This window comes from Zootermopsis nevadensis, unplaced genomic scaffold, assembly GCF_977971745.1.
Source record: "Zootermopsis nevadensis isolate Lab colony 2312 unplaced genomic scaffold, Znev_1.0 Znev_ptg000002l, whole genome shotgun sequence".
Lineage (NCBI taxonomy): Eukaryota > Metazoa > Arthropoda > Insecta > Blattodea > Termopsidae > Zootermopsis > Zootermopsis nevadensis.
In genome coordinates this window covers 827,081-844,433 of record NW_028259134.1, presented here as the reverse complement: position 1 = coordinate 844,433, position 17,353 = coordinate 827,081, and the positions used below count along the sequence as shown (strand labels likewise).

Genomic DNA, 17,353 nt, shown 5'->3' with positions numbered 1-17,353 from the left:
ATGTTGGTATTACCTGTGACGTTATGTGCGCGCGAGAGGTCGTTAATGGAAAATAAGTCGTAGACCGAGCAAAGATAATTTGAAGTGATGTGCCTTTTATCATTATTATTATAGAAATAGCAGTGCTGGTTCTTTTTGGCTACAACGAACGATTTTAAGGAATAATGAAGAGCTTCAAAATTTGTACTTCTCCCCCAATAGTGCTAGGGTGATGAAGGCAAGAAGAATGAGATGGGCGGAACATGTAGCACGCATAAATGGGGCAAAGACACTTGTAGGGAAGCCTGAAGGGGAAGAGACCGCTGGGGAGACGTAGATGGGAGGATATCAAGCGGGATCTGTAGGAGGTAGGAGTTGAAGACGATTGGATTTTGCTGACAGGACAGGGACCGGTGGAGGGCCTTGGTTAATTCGGTGATGAACTTTCGGGTTTCCTAAGCCCCAAAGTCATCTAGTTAGTTGGTATTATCTGGTGGAAGTAAAGGTGCCAGCACTGAATTCTATGCGTACCGTCACAAAGAGAGCACTAATACATATTCAAAATGTTTCCTCCACAGATGCTTCCACCAATTGTGTTATAACCTGTAGGCCAAGAAACTTTGTTGTTTCGGCTTCTTCAATTGTTTTATCCTCATACACTATACTTAAATTAATAGTTTTTGTTGGTAGTGCAAAATGTCGAAATTTGTTTTGTCAAAGTTTTATGCGAGTTTATAGGCTTTTATCCGTTGGTTGAAGACAGCAATGACAATTCATGAATATCTGGAAACAGTAAATTTCGGGGTGTGGAGTAATATCATCAGCAAAATGTACGGGGTTAAGACTGAGTTAATGGCTGGGGACTTATCATTGGTATATATGAAGTAATCTGGAGGTTCTCTATCATGTTGACAAGAGCCCACAATTGGTCCCCATCTTGATCCTGATACTTCCAGTATACATCTCTATCAGACTCCATTTTAATAATGCCCTAATCTATGCCTAGTTCTTTCAAGTGTATCATCCCTTAAAGTTTTCTAACTAAAACCAACCTCTCACATCTTCTGCCCCATCCTTAATTTAATTATCCTAATAAAAGTTAATAAATGTCTTGCAGATTCAACCCTTTATGTACTATCTATCCATCATCTATATGAGCAGAAATTCTGCATAAAGGACCATAACTACATAACATAGTCTCACAAGTCTTGTAAATAAGGAGGAACAATTTAATGTAGCATTAAAAAGATACTTAATTACACACTCCTTTTACTCTATCAATGAATTTATGTTGTTTACAAATAAGTGATAAATTTTCTTCTGTGTGAGATGGGTAGATCTATTTGTAACTTATCATTTCTTTAGGTGAACCCTTTGTTTGTATTGTAATTTATATAATAGTATGAATTGTACTTTATATGTATTGTATTATTATTATTATTATTATGACTTTTCCCACATCCTATTGTCATCTGTCTTATGGATCCATGGAATGTAATAAAATAATATTATGATTGTCTAAATTTAGATGGCGACATTTAAAGGAAGCATGCATGATTAACTCCTCAAAAAAAATCTTTATAGGGCTTTTATTTCTTATTGGATTCTATAATATTTATTCTATGGGTAACTTTTGTTTTGTTTAACAAACAGCTGAATATAAAACAATATTATAAGAAATATAGCAGTAATAATATAAGACTAAAATGGCTTTTTATATTATTCAGAGTTGAATGCACATCTGAATGTGAGATGCCAACAAAACTACAAATGAGAATGGAGATAAACAGCCAAGTGATTTGACTCTAGGACTTCAAGATTATGAATGAGCAAGATAATCACTGAGCTAACCCACTTTTACCTGAGTCAGGTGTCAGTCGGTGAGTCACCAACTTCAAGCAGAGAAACAGTAATGATATTCAGTACTCCCATCACTTACATTCCTTTCCTTTAGCTATACTGCACTTTTACCAAGTCTTCCTATCATAACAGTTTCCATTTTTCACTTTTGCTTTAGTGTTGCTGCAATAAAAACTGAGAAGACTGCTGGGGTATTGTTCATGTAAATTCAGTTATTTGTCTTCCAAATTCAGAGCGAGACCACATAGCATTTTTAATTTAGTAACCATCCAGTGATAAAACACTATGAAACTCAAGTCAATCAATATTTTTTCTCACATTACAAAACCAAAATTATGTTTGGAACTGACATCCATTCTTGAATACAATAAACGAAATCATGGAATATTATACAGTAAAATCTCTGTATAACAAATATTTGTAAACAGACCAATAATATTCATAATAATCAAAGAGAATAAAAACAAATTAATAATAAAACATTTATTGTTTTTACAACAGCCAATGCATTTTTGTCAACATAATGGCATATCGCGTGTTTGTACTGACAGTCACAATTGCAAAAACAATCATTCATTCTGCTAATACAACATAAACAAGAATGACCTGGAAAACATTCACATGATATGTAAATTATCCCTTATCTGCAATGTGTCGAGGCTTATTCATGGTCCAACTGGCCATGCATCAGAGTAGGACACTGGTAAACCAATTAACAACAAAGTTAAAATTTGGCTGGCAGCCCCACAGGATGGGGGTTTAAATCTTCTGTTTTGACAATATTTGTTATGGACATCACACAATTCAGAAGCCAGTTTTTTTGTTTCCATTTCGCATCACACCATCCAATGACAAATGAAGCTGCCTGCCCATCGCTTTGTTCAATGTCTCATGTGCCACTTTTGGAATCAGATTCTTGATTAGATATCACCAATTTCATTATAACTGTCACTAGATTCAACTTCTGAAAGATATTATTTCACACAATCTAAAACTGACTCAACATCATTATTACTAAGAGTTTTACTCAGCACCTAGCTCAGCATACTACGGACATTATTGATGTTAAGAGGTTTTTACAATGTGCTTTGTATCTAGCAGATTGTCATCTGAATTTGTCTTGTATAGTACAGACCAGAAAAAAGTATAGCAAAATGTGGCAGCACTGTGCACTGATTTGAATCTTTCACGGCGACATAACTCAATAAAATTTTCTCGGGTGGTCAGCCGCGTCAGATGGTTAAACGATGAAACCGATGTTTCAGGGACCATCTCTGTCCCCATCATCTGCTGTCAGAACCCTGATGATGGGGACAGAGATGGTCCCCAAAACGTCGGTTTCATCGTTTAACCGTCCGACGCGGCTGACCACCCGAGAAAATGTTATTGAGTTATTTCCATTCATATGGGGACGGCAGAAATGGTGGGCCAAGTATGCAAATGGTGCAGAGGTTCTGAATAGGAGTTTCATGAAGACACACTGAGAGAGCAAACAGTGCTGCTGCTAGTGAAGAAGTTCACAGAGCCTGGATCAGTTTTATCACAACACAAACATTGTTCCAATAGGAAGGGACCTCTACAAACAGCACATATGTGGGTGAAATAAAGCATAGAGTTCTGTAGTCATCCTGGAAAAGTCAGATGCATATAGCAAAATAAATCATTCTGAAGCAAAAATGTTCAAAGAATGGCTTGTAAGAAGATTTCTGTCTTCTGGGTTGTTGCGCTGTGTAGTCTGGTCGATGTTTACCAAAGTTTCAGAGGTCATACTGCCTCCGTCATCGCCCTGATGGTAAACATCGACCAGACGACACAGCGCATCAACCCAGAAGACAGAAATCTTCGTACTCACCGCTGTGAAAACCTCAAATCTTATGATGGTTTGTAAGTTTGGAGTGCTGCACTTACACTGAGACTTTACTGTACTGCTTTGACAGCAACAGTCATAAAAACAAAGAATATGATTAATGAATAATGTATCCAGCATCTACACATTCTAAACAATAATTTTCTCTGCCTGAATGTTACTGAAAATAAATGGTACCTTATAAATTGCTGTACTCGTCCTTCAGGAATCAACATAATGTTAACCTTTCTTAAAATATATATACTGGTATGCTTCCAGTCCATAATGAAACAACTGTCATTCCAAACAGGCCAAAATTGATAAAGTCTGACAATGTGATACTGGGCCCATTGTATGACAACGTCCTATTTTAATTTTAAGCCCCGCACACAAGAGACGTACCTGCAAAGTACAAGTTCACTAGTTACTGAATACAGGAACACAAAGTTATTAGTTCTCCACTCGCAGACAAATGCAACACTTTTGTCACTAATGATGATACTCATCTGGGTTTTGGGGTCATTATGACTGGTCAACCAGCCAACGCGGTGCCAAAACCCAGAAGAACATCGTCATTATGGTCGCTGCTGTGAAAACCTCAAATCTCACTTTTGTCACTGTCAATCTTTGGATTCAAGCCATGATGATTGTTGACTGAAAAATGATTGCAAGAGCACTTAAACCAGAAAATTCCTATCTATGCACACATCACAGAAGTGCAGATATCAGTTTGAAGCATTCTACATATTCAGGAGGTTGCACATTCAAAATATGTCAATATGTATTATTAACAAGCACAAGACTAAAATAACAGATTCTGTACTACCTAACGGGCAATGAGCTGTTCACACCGAGTGCATCTGCCATGCGAAAGTAAGCATAGAGCCCGAACAGCGCAGCAGTGGTAACAAAAACGAATCGAGAACGGAAACGGGGCACAGCAACGTGACGAACTAAAGCCCAGTGTGGGAGCAATCTGTCCATTTCAGCAACGTAATGCCAAAGTGCTCTTAAGTTATGACGACGTACTCTCGGGGTTTGAGGTCTGTCATCATATCTTCTAAGCTGCAGCCTGTGAAAAAAAAAAAACAATGCTCAAGTACTTCAAAACGCATCCTCTAGCTTACATAAACTGTGTATAAGTCAGGTCAGAGTTAGGTGCTTACAGATGACGACAAGAATAAAAAATTACTAAACTCAAGTTCATTCCTTTAGACAGACATAATCATTGTTGTTGAGAAAAGTTCCCAACAAAGGAGATATAAGAAACTTCCTTCTATGTTAATTATGACATTTCATATAATTCATCCAAACTGCAGCAACACAGTCTCAATACAACATATTGTTTATGAGATAACGGCCATCAAATATGAAGACCGACTTCACGAACATACATGCATGAATTAGGTGTCATAAAAGATGTTAGCATAATGACAATGAATCATCTGAAGGTTGGAGTACAGCCAACTCCCAAAACGTAACACATATATAACTCAGGCAATGCGCAATATGCTGCATAATATTTTTATTCAGAAATTACAGACTGTGAGCAATTAACTGAGGAAAATTTACAATGCAAGTTTTTGAGTATGGATCCTTTAGAATCATTAGAACTGCAAATATTTTGTTTAAAGTGCTAGTACACAATAAATTACTTATTGGTTTTTAAAAAAATTACTTACTCTTTCTTAAATCTCTCCTGCACTTCAGCTTCAATGCTTCTTGGTGGGTAATCTTCATGTAACTTCGTCGCTTGTTTTAGAAGGCTTTCAAATGGTACATTATCTGGAATCTATTAATTCAACACATAATTTCCTTCTGAGTTTGAATATCATTTGGGGAAAAAACCTTTGTAAACCTAAATACAATAAAGTATAATAAATTATCTACGAGATCTCTCTCCACGGTTCCGACATGCTGCCCACACAATTACTTCAGCAAAGAACACAATATATTAAATCAAGCTTTTAATAAGTGATATCTTAACACATTCACTGCCAGCATTAATTAATAACCTTCATTTAAACATTGGGTCTAATAGTCCATAGATGTATTTTTGCAACACCACACACATCTCGTTTCTCTCTTGGCATTCTTTAGACGCTGCAATGTCTTCCTGTGAATTTATCACCTTTGGTGCAGGAATGTGAATGAGTGCATTGTTTTTATTTTACCATCCAGCTGACACCTTGGATCTTTCTTGGCATACTGTGAGACAGCTTTACTGTGTACCTTTAGAAGCAGTATTGATGTAACAGTACGGGAATTCCTCCAATTCCAGTACTGTACAATAAATGTTAATAAAGCATATTCATTACAATTTGCTGATGATCAGTTGATTCTAGCTGAAGACTATGATGATATAGAATATATGACTAGAAAATTAATAGAGGAATATAAAAAATGGGGACTAAATACCAATTTGAATAAAACAAAATATATGACAATAGGAGGAATAAATGAAGATTTGGTCCTGGAAGAAGGGATGGGAACAATAACACAGGCTGAAGAATTTAAATACCTAGGGGTGAAAATTGCAAATGTTGGGAAACAAGACAAGGAAATTAGATCAAAAATAAATTCTGGAAAGTTGACAATCTCTATATTAAATGGTATATTATGGGATAAACAGATAACAACAGATACCAAAACCAAAATATTTAAAACAATAGTTAGCAGTATCATGATATATGGCTCAGAAGATTGGACTATGAAATCACAATTACTTAAAAAATTACTGGCCACTGAGATGGATTTTTTTAGACATTCTGCAAGGGTGTTGAGATGGGAAAAAATAAGGAATGAAATTATTAGAGATAGAATGAATGTTCAAAATTCAATTCTTGATTTTATCCAACAAAAGCAATTAGAATGGTATGGACATACAAAAAGGATGACAGAAGAGAGACTACCAAAGAAGGTCATGGAATAGGTACCACCTGGAAGAAGGAAAAGAGGACGTCTTCCAAACACCTAGATACAGGGAATTCAATCATCAATGAGGGAGCGAAACATCGAAGAGGATTTGTGGGCAGACAGACAAGAATGGAGAAGAAAAATTAGAATGTGTTAAATCCAAATGTAACCTTGGGTACCAGAAAAATGTATAAACATCGTTAAACCGGAAATATACATTGATGTAACAGTTCACACATGTAATGCTTAAAATGTCCTGACTTCATATTTCCTATAACAACACAAACATTACGTAATCCACTTAATTTTATGGAAGCATTTCTAATACCTTGATGACATGACTACACAACCAAACTTTCGCTGTATGAATAAAGATGTGTAAGTCAAAGTTACGCAGTGTTTGGAACTTACCTGAGAGAGCAGGGAGTGAATGCTGGCCATGTCACAATCCACACTAAAAATTTCATCACATCGGTGGATCACAAGAGCAACAGCTACATACAGTGGCATTAAACGAGGAGAAGCAAGAAAGTAGTCGTAGAGCCTTACCACATCTCCGTACTGGTTTAGACTGTGACCGTACCAAGTAAGGAACCATGGCAAGCAGAACATTGTACCAACACCAGACCTAGCGAAAGAGAAGTATTTGAAGACAGGGCGCAGCAGGCGACTCTGATATTACACATATACTGCTGACAGAACTATATTAGAAGCTAATTCATGATCAAATACATAACCGTCAATCTGGAAATTAATATTATCCATAATTTTCTTGGGCCTTCCTAATATCACATTTTAAGCTAAGTTCAAAATCAGTGGTGATAACACATCTATATTAATCATCAATGTTCACATATACATACATATTTACTTCTAATGTGCTTCATATTCCAAACACTATCTTACCTTTCCATATATTCATACAACTCTGGATTCACCCTAAGTATAAGTGGGTAGATGTAATTGAGCAAATAGGAAGTCTTGTCCATAGTGGGCTCCATACATTCTTTCAAATGTTCTGTGGATAATTTCTCCATGATTTGGAATGCATCTGCTTCTCCAACCACTAACAGGAAAGTTACTGCTACATCATGATAGCCCTAAAGACAAGAGGCAAGTATTCCTTTATAAAACTGCTGTTAAATGTTAAATTCATGAACAGCTAATCAGACACTCACAATAAGAAGTAAGAATAATATTAGAACAAGTAGAAAAATTCTGCAAAAAATATTCATGCCCTAAGCAGAATTTTAACCTGTAACTCCACAACAGTAATTATTACTAAAGTTGTGGCCTTACGACTTTTACTATACTGAATGGCAGTAACTGGAAGTTTGGTAGTTTACTACATTTTGTTAAAATAAAATAAAAATTTAATTCCTTAGTGTCATTCAATGTGCTCGGGATGGGAGGCCCATACATAATTTTGTGCTTACATCAGTACACCACTACTTTCAGGAATCCCTTGAAAAAGTAATTCTGAAGATATTCCTGCAAGTGTTGGGTATGCTCTCAAAAATCTTAATCTCAACTTTCCATTTTTCACAGTCATTAACTGTGTTATGCCATGATAAATACCCCACAGTTCTATCACTGGCAATGTTTTGTATTTTGCCATCAAACATTTTGACATAAGACTGATTGGTGCTTCTACCTCATACAGAATTCATCAGTTGAAAATGAAACTAAGGTAATAATTATGCAATGAGTCACAATAAAATTTCATACATTTAGAAGCTTATAGCTAATGTCATTCCCAATCAAAAATTTTACAAGCACATAATGGTTATGGGACTATGGATTTTTGACATTAAAAAAATAAGACAAAGCAAACACACACATGGAAAATCTTTATTCACAAATTTACAATAACTGTTCAAAGTTATTACCTTCGGCCTCAATAAACATCTCAGCTCGCCTGTGGATTGTGCATGAAAGTAACATTAGTTCATTATGATTGTCCTTTATGTGGACTGAAGCATCCAAAAGGCAATGAAGCACTGCATCCCATGTTCTGATTTTTCTCTGGCATACCAGCAATTTCATGTGCCCCCACATGCACATTATAGTTGTATTATGAAATAAAATAAAAAATAAATAAAATATGACTACTATCATGAATGTTGAAGAAGCTGAATTATCTATGTTGTATAAATTTAGGTGAGAGGAAATATTATATGGATGTAGACAACTGAAGTGTGATGTTGTTTCTCGGCACTACAGCCCTGTTGTGGGATATCGCCGCCTCCTTTTCGGAGGTTTCTTGGTCTTGGTCGTGCGTGAAGTAGTGAGTGACCAGCCCACTGACTCTGCACAATTTCTACTCAATCCTGATTTGACTGCCAGAGCCATCTAGTAGTTAATCAGGAGACTTTTTGGGTGAGAAATGACCGCTGAATCTTGCTTACGAAACATCTCGTATCATGCTCGTGAGGTTCTTTTACATGCCGTACATCTACGACATGACTGAAGTGTGATATTGTTACTATGTCTTAGCAACGAAAAAGCCATGTGGTGCTCTAGTGTGCTGTTGATAGTTATGTAGTATTCTGGCATGGAAAAGGGGCACAAGTATACAGGCTGGAATTTAATTTCCTATCCTTCTCAAGTTATTTCTCCCCTTCAAAATCAGTAGTTTCATGAGAAAGCAACTGAAGACGTTTCATTGCTGTTTAAACTATATATTATACTCCTTAACAAGGACTATTTTTTAATTCTTTTAATTGTCCTATATTGTGTTCACCTCCAAATTACCGCCTCAAATTTTAAGATTTGCAAAGATACATATATGCATGACTTAACCTACCTGGTAGTATCGAAGATGAGGATATTTGATAATAACCCTGAGAATAAGCCTTGTCAACTGATCTTGTAACGCCACCCTCTGTTCATATGGGATACCTAGAATAGATGATGTGAACATTTTGTCTCAATTCAAAACACGCCAAAAAGGCAAAATGCACAAAGACGTATTGTCTGTGGGTGCTTCCTACCACACACGCAATAACTTACTAGTCACAAACGATACTAATGAAAATTATTCACAGAAAAAAGTCACTGAATTTCTGTAACTAATAACTTTGACAATGCTTATATTTCTTATCAATCTTTCTTGCCCAAAAGGTTATCACAGGCCTGACCATTTTATACATGTCATTGAATACCACAGGAAAAATTATTATCCCTAAAACCAAAAATATTAATCTTTACAGCAGCATCTACAATAAATTGTTTCAAAGATGTTCATCAGGACTTTCACCCGTTCCATCCGCACGAACATAAATAGCAGTTGGGCTTAATCCTCCTCCGGCCATTGCACCCTGAATTTATTAAATTCTGAAATGCATTATACAGCAGAAAACTGTGAAAATAATTAAATATCCATGTTGTAGTTTCATTTATAAGAGAATGTTCGAATAAGAATTTATATTTATAATGTTTTAAGTATAAATCTAAAGGTAAGAGATATTAAAATCAGAAAAACCATAAACATAATTTTTTTTATAAAAATATTAATGGGACCCACACGCAACTGACCTTTATTTAAAAATAACATTAAACCGCAAAATGGTTGAATGTCTGTAGGTTTACATTTTTGCATCTGTAAAGACTATAAAAACTTTCGGCAATGTAAATTATAAGGTTGCACAGGATTACCATGGAAATTGTTACATTAACAGTACCCACAAGTGTGACAGCCATCACTCATTAAGTTTCAATAGGTCTTGCCTGACTCACCACACAGAATGAACTTCTTCCCTGAACTACTTTTTGTATTAAAAATTACGATACAATTGTTATGTTTATAAGATATTGTAAATGCGTCATATTGTGATTCATAAGTATTAAAATATATTAAAATTTTTGCCGTCCATCACAAATATAATAATGTTAAAAGATTAAAACATCGTTTAACGTTCCCCATCGAGTACTCGATTACAATAGGAACTTACACGACTAGTTTCGGCTATAATTTAGCCATCAACGGGTGTTATGTAGTTTAAACTTATCACTGAATTACTAATTTTTATTGTTTTTTTATGATTTATAGTCTTCATTTTCAGTGATAAGTTTAAACTACATAACACCCGTTGATGGCTAAATTATAGCCGAAACTAGTCGTGTAAGTTCCTATTGTAATCGAGTACTCGATGGGGAACGTTAAATGATGTTTTAATCTTTTAACATTATTATATTTGTGATTGACGGCAAAAATTTTAATATATTTTAATGTTATGTTTAAGTTCGCCTTCAGTGAGTGGAAATTTGTGTTATCAGAAATTACGAATAGTCACAGAGAAGTAAATGTACAATTACTAACTTGTCATTTCTGCTAGTCGCTGTACACAAAGAGTAGCAATTAATGAACGCACACATCACAAGTTCTTGTCAGAACTTCTTGCATAAAAGGAGATGGTTTTCTCGTACCTTGGAGTGTTCTCATGATTTGGCCACATATACGACTGCTTAAGTTGCCAAAAGAGTAAACTGCTCAGATCATGGACATGGAATTTTTTTTTACGCTGTCAAGCCAGAACCTTTTACTAAAACCTAATTTTACAATGGCAATGAAGGACGACAAACAGAAAGCAAGCCATTGGGTTTGAATATGCGAATCTACGCTTTCATCCGCAATTCACGTCCTTATCATATGGAGAACATACATAACATCACAATGTCAGCACTGATTAGAAATGTTGAAGACACGGGAATGCATGAGTGAGTGATAATTATTGGAAGAAGGCATTACATACTAATACAATTAAATCATTATATATTTACCTGGTGGAAAACGTTTCAGTGATCTGTCAACATCCAACACTACCTGATGATACTCCGCGTGAGCTTCTAGTTCTTTTTCAGTTGGCGGTTCTGTTGCTGCTTGCGTATCAAGGCCCAACAGTTTTGGCCACACTTTCCTCCTGAGTGCATCTGGTGTACATAAATGTTTTATATTTTCTATTAAAAAAGGCACATTCTACATGCCTACAAATTTCCAAAGCTTCTGGAGTTCTTTCATTGCCTCAAGACAAAGAAATCTCCATGTCCAAGCACATAAATTTCTGGGGGTGTGAAAGGAGCACGAAGGTAAAGCCAACAATTTCTTATCCAAGGCTGAAGACAGAGGTGAGTGGCCGGGTTTCTGTTCCAGCCACCTAATCATCAATAGGAGTTGTAACATCAGTTGTCGGAAAATAATTCCTTGTTAAAGAAGTCGTGTATGGCATGCTGCCTTCTCAATTTACAAATCCATCCACAGTACCCTGGGATGATCTGGTCCATATCAACCCCCATTTACATTATTGCTTATGCATGGAAATTCCCTGCTTAAAGGCAATTATTCACTTTAACTGCCAGTTTTCCAATTCTGATTAACCGTGGATAATGAAGACCTCTTGTATTGCACTGACAAATGCCAGCTGTAGTATGTTTTGTGAAATGTTGGCATCCCTGAGTTAGGATGATGTAAGAGATTCTTGGAAACATCAACACTAAGAAATGAAAAGTAATCTGAACTTTAACCTGCTTCTCTTGATAATGTGAAGTGGGGAGCACAGTTAAAGCACTTAAAAGCAGCTGGTTTTGCTCGTTTATAAATTGCATAATTTATTTCTACACAATTAAACATGAAATAAAATTACCATTAACAAGGCCACCTTCAGACAATGCAAGTTTCTTTAATTTTAAGGTATCAACTGGATCCTCAGCAAGAGCAGCTTCTATTTGACGACACTTTTCTCTTGTTATGCTGGACAGAGGTGCTAAAAAGACAGTTACACACAAGCATTTAAAAAAAGCAGTGTAAAAATGTCAGGGCGAGATTGGTTCATATAAAATATAAAGATGAAACAGTTCACTCTGCTCCCTGATGTCATCAGCACAAAACAGCACTCACAATGAATGACCAAAACTGCGAACTTCATACTAATAAAATACCCTAGCATGTTAATACTAACCCTACAAACACTGCCAAAGACACCATATTGAGTCAGCAATAAATATAATAATTACATTCTTCCCAAATTAGGCAAAACAGAATACTGCCATTACTTTTTTTGTCATGTTTAAAGTTTCTAACAACACCACATATAAAAGTACTGTCCTTTATTACAAAGCCTTCTCCCGCTGTTCCCGATTGATCAGGCCACATAAATGAGCATATTTTAATGGCCCTGATACAACTTCAAAAACAATAAAACATATAGTTTGCCCACTGTAATCACCCACATTTATGATAGCTGTTCCTGTCAGCCATGAATTTCTACCTCTGATGCTTAGAAATCTGATAACAGATTTTCAATCAAGTACTGTGAGAATCCAGTGTAAGTACAAAAGTGTCATTGCTCAGATATGTTGCGCCATGACTGCATTTAAACATAATTTGAAAATTCTTGAAACTTGATGGTTTATTGCCATGTTCCCAAGACCCAGATAAGTCCCATAAATTACTTGAAATCATGAACATCCAAAATTATGTTTGCTGGTCAATAACATATGCAACACTTCAGACCCAATGAGAAACAACAAATACCTTCAGCAAAACTCAGTTCTGCAGCAACACATCCATTCCGATCTACTCTCTCCGGTTCTTGCACTAACTGCGGTCCCAAACGGCCGTGGTAAAAATGGTTGTCACTACCGTCACTTTTTAATTCAACCAGGTTCACACATTCTTCGTCCTCTTTATCGCTGTCTTCTTCAGCAGATACAGAATCACTGACGTAATTTGTATTGTCTTCCCATCTTGATGACAAGGCACCTCTTTTTACCCAACTTTCCATTGCTGACACATTTTGTATCACAAATCTACAGATGGACTACACATACCACAAACGACATGTGAACGAAATGCATCCACGAAATTGCCAAGAGCCCTGAGACAAAGAAAAGCGAAAACTAATATTTTTTAATTAGGTATTTGAAGCTAGTGACACTACTCATTACTACTTACATAACACTGGGCTCCATCTTTTATTTTCCTATGAAAGTAGGACGCGTTCTCTGTTTTTCACTACAGATTTCACAATTACAAATTTCATACGATCACAAGTACAAACCATCAGCACAATGCACGTTGTACGTCACAGCTCGTATGAGTCACGTCCAGACAGGCGCTGGATGAAAATGTAACTCGATTAGTCAATGCTATTGACGATGCAAATTGGGCGTCGATGAAATAATAGCAGGACTAATGTATAATGAATTCTTCTCGAACTATCAGTAATGTAAGGTGGTTTAATTGAGAAAATACTCGCACGTTTCGAGAATCATTTTCGTCCTCGTCCTCAGGTACCGCACATTTTTTTATACACATTTCCCAATCCTTAATTATCCTCAACCATCATGAATGTTTACCTTTTTTATGATTACGTACATTTCAATAAGGAGATTATGGTCTGACATGGATGAAATGTTTATTATACTTCCTAATTTTTAAAGAAACTTTCATGTTGCTAGGAATCCTTCACGTGATGGACAGAAATGAAATAAAACATAACACACTCCAACCCTTCACATGGAGTAAGTTCCTCCTCCTAGGGTTTCAAAATGATTCATGGGACGAGAAATGCTGGAGGTTGAAGAGTAATTAACCCTCTTATCGACAGGGCTACTGCTTACGTCACACACGTCGCGTAGTGTTTTTCTACTATACATAGGTGACAGCACAAAACCCGCCGAAACGTTGCCCATCATTCGCATTGGAGTTGCATATCCATATAATTTACCTTGTCAATAGCTAATCTGTGGTACGTTTGACATGTGAAGGTTGTCTATATTACAACTGACGATCACTTGATTTGGAGGTACAGACAAATATTTGCCGTTGTTATCTGTGATGAAGGCTGAGCATCTACGTGTTGCAGTGGATGTTTCGAAGGAATTCTTTGTAATGTTGGCTCAAGTAGCCGTTTTGAACAAAGCACTGTAAAATTTGTTCACATTTCACTGATCCTAAAGTATTTTTAAGAGGTGTTGTGTAGAGTAAATAGTATCATGGAGGTATACAATTACAAACATTACCATGAGCAGTTCATGCAGAACTTGAATGGAACAACACCAACAGAAATCCTGTTGGTGGTATTACCGGCTCCAATTGGAATATTTCTATCGACTTTCTTGTGTGCTGTTTTATTGTGTTTGAAGCCTCAGAAAATTTCTACTCCCACGAATTTTGTCTGTTGGCTTCCAATTTTTGTAGATTTTATAACTATGATTGTGCCTCTTGTACTATGCTTTACTATATGTAGTGACATACATGTTGTTATTACACTAATATTTATGGTGGGCCTTTTTATTTGTGTTGTATACTGCTGTACTTCATGTAGGAAAGTATTGTCACAAGACTATGTAAGCACACTTTTAACAACACAGATACTGCCAAATAAAAGGCCGTTTGTAACAAATTTCAGAGCTGTGATGAATTTGATGACTGGTATATGTATTCTTGCAGTGGATTTTAAAGTGTTTCCTAGACGATTTGCAAAGACGGAAACATTTGGCTACGGATTGATGGATACTGGTGTAGGAATGTTTGTTATATCTAATGCTGTTGTTATACCAGAAGCCTTAGGTTATAAGGGTAAGTCACAGACATTAGCATCTGCCATGTGGAGATCTATAAAAAGTACTGTTCCATTACTCCTGTTAGGAAGTATAAGATTTTTTGTAACAAAACAGATTGACTATCACATGCATGTTTCAGAATATGGTGTTCACTGGAACTTTTACATAACTTTAGCCATAACAAAAATTATATGTACACTGATCCTACAGTTTGTAGATTCTGATTATTCAGTAATAATTACAGCTGTGGTCATCGGAATTCATGAACTCATGCTTGTTTCTGGAATCCAGGATTGGGTTCTAAGTAATGTGGCAAGAGAAAATTTTGTCACTGCAAATCGTGAAGGCATTGTATCTTGTTTGGGATATGTTGCACTGTATTTTGCAGGTATATGTTTGGGCCAAGGATTGCGAGGTTACAAATCTAGCTTTCAGTCTAATATATATTTAATGGGAAAGCAGATTATTATTAGTGTATTGCTGTGGTCTGCTACAGCACTGTGTAAATATTGGTTTGGCGTATCTCGCCGTCTCGCCAACATTGGATATATAATCTGGATACTGGCTTTAAGTACAACAGTTCTTGTGATATTAATTTTAGTTGAACTTCTGACTTGGACACTGAACATGGTTTTCAAAGCAAATACAAAAAATGAAAAAGATGGGCGTTTCCATTTGACCATTGGTTACGTTCCAGTGACTCTGGAAGCGATAAACTATAATGGACTTTTCTTTTTTCTTCTAGCCAATGTAGTAACTGGTCTGATTAATATTTCTGTCCAGACTTTGACATTTGGTGTGTTACAGAGTCTTTCCATAATTTGTGGATATATGTTTGTGATATGTAACGTTACAGTTCTGTTATATTTTAAGAAAATAAAACTTAAAGTGTGGTGAAGTTGTTAGTCACAAACTACATGCTGTAAGTAATTTCATCTTGCTTTGACAATACAGAAATAAAACAAGTTAGTGGAATGTAAGATGTGTATATAATAAATAACCATATTCTAACAACTTTCTTTATGCATTCTATGTAAGATGTGAATGCCTAAAGGGGAATTCACACAGTCCACATGTTTCATTTCCTAGAATTAGTTATGGAGTCTCGGAAAATTACTCTAAACAGTGATTGATTTTGTCACTTGTGGTCTTATGAGTTGTAGGTCATGTTTTGGAGAAAGTCACTTAACCCTGAAGATAGATGCAACATTTTTCTCCTACAAGACCACGTGGCATCACAACCCATAAAACCATGACTGAAGTGACATATTCACTGTTGTAAGAGCTTCATATTTTAATTTGCTTCGAATTTGCACATGAAGCTTGAATCATACTATAATGTTTTAATGGTTCCGGAAATATAACATGACATAAATTACAGAGTTCATTAAGGTTTACAGCTGTTTGTTGTAATTTTTAATGTAGCATGTATTTGATAAAATATACCAGGAAAATTATGCACCTGTGAATAATAGGTGTGTTGTTTTCCGTTAGCAATTTTGTTGTAGTTTGTTTATGATGGGATAGTACAGCAGCTGATAAAAAAGAATAAGAAATTTAACACATTTGCCTGTGGCTCACGTCTCTCGTGCCAGGTGCTGATTGCGCACATGTACATCAGTAGTCTCGGCAACCTCTCCTGCCTGCATTGCAGTCGCTACAATGGCATTCAGTTCAGGTCATATGAGAATGGAGGTGGAATGGGATTAGAAATTTTCTGAGGTGTCAAACACAACATAAGAATTCTCCTTTCGCACCAGCCCTCAGGAGAGTCTGTATGTGGAGACGGCAGAGACCCCACTATCATTGCGAAGTTGGCAACTCAACCCAAGCACCCGACATATGAACCTCTGTTTTACCCCACGTTCTGTGACACATACGAGCTCCTTGACCTGTGGGCCTGCGCCTTTAGGGTGACTCTCCCCTCACTCCCGTTAGACCCCCAAGAATTCCACCCTGGAATGCCAAGCACCCAACCTCCGATTTCCTAGATCCGCGCGAGGCTATCATCAGCTCTCTGACGTACCGCCGGTATTTCGCGGAACTGCCCTCTGCATATCAGGACCACACTGCGATGTATCCTGATGCATCCTTTGTGCAAGGATTTATATTTTCCTATCGCCTCCAGTTTTAACAGCGTCCTTAGCCGAACTCTTCTGTTTATCTCCCGCCAACCTGGTCATTATC

At 36.5% G+C, this 17,353-nt stretch overlaps 2 protein-coding genes across 4 annotated transcripts; one reads left to right on the top strand and one right to left on the bottom strand.

The window, feature by feature from the left end:
* Positions 1-2,307: 2,307 nt before the first annotated feature.
* Positions 2,308-14,138, bottom strand: LOC110828827 (TBC1 domain family member 20). 3 transcript variants are annotated; one of them, XM_022061890.2, is made up of 9 exons: positions 13,958-14,138; positions 13,134-13,476; positions 12,244-12,363; positions 11,384-11,533; positions 9,408-9,502; positions 7,508-7,701; positions 7,013-7,229; positions 5,368-5,477; positions 2,308-4,757 (listed from the first exon to the last, which is right to left on the bottom strand). In XM_022061890.2, the coding sequence occupies exons 2-9, from the start codon at positions 13,381-13,383 to the stop codon at positions 4,508-4,510; spliced, it is 1,386 nt and encodes a 461-aa protein (XP_021917582.1). In that variant the 5' UTR covers positions 13,384-13,476; positions 13,958-14,138; the 3' UTR covers positions 2,308-4,507. The 3 variants fall into 3 exon arrangements, with proteins under 3 accessions (XP_021917582.1, XP_021917580.1, XP_087213802.1); XM_022061888.2 differs by lacking the exon at positions 13,958-14,138 and adding an exon at positions 13,554-13,939; XM_087357676.1 differs by lacking the exon at positions 13,958-14,138 and having other exon boundaries at positions 7,151-7,229; positions 13,134-13,943.
* Positions 14,139-14,276: 138 nt separating this feature from the next.
* On the top strand, positions 14,277-16,146 carry LOC110828863 (uncharacterized). Its single transcript, XM_022061968.2, has one exon. It carries the CDS (start codon positions 14,597-14,599, stop codon positions 16,061-16,063), a length of 1,467 nt encoding a protein of 488 aa, XP_021917660.2. The 5' UTR covers positions 14,277-14,596; the 3' UTR covers positions 16,064-16,146.
* Positions 16,147-17,353: the final 1,207 nt, after the last annotated feature.

Coding starts and splice junctions, on each gene's coding strand:
- LOC110828863 (XM_022061968.2), top strand. CDS start 14,597: ATGGAGGTATACAATTACAAACATTACCATGAGCAGTTCATGCAGAAC.
- LOC110828827 (XM_022061890.2), bottom strand. CDS start 13,383: ATGGAAAGTTGGGTAAAAAGAGGTGCCTTGTCATCAAGATGGGAAGAC. Junction 9,503..11,383: donor ACTGAAACGTTTTCCACCAG/GTAAATATATAA, acceptor CATCTATTCTAG/GTATCCCATATGAACAGAGG. Junction 7,702..9,407: donor CTCATCTTCGATACTACCAG/GTAGGTTAAGTC, acceptor TCTTGTCTTTAG/GGCTATCATGATGTAGCAGT.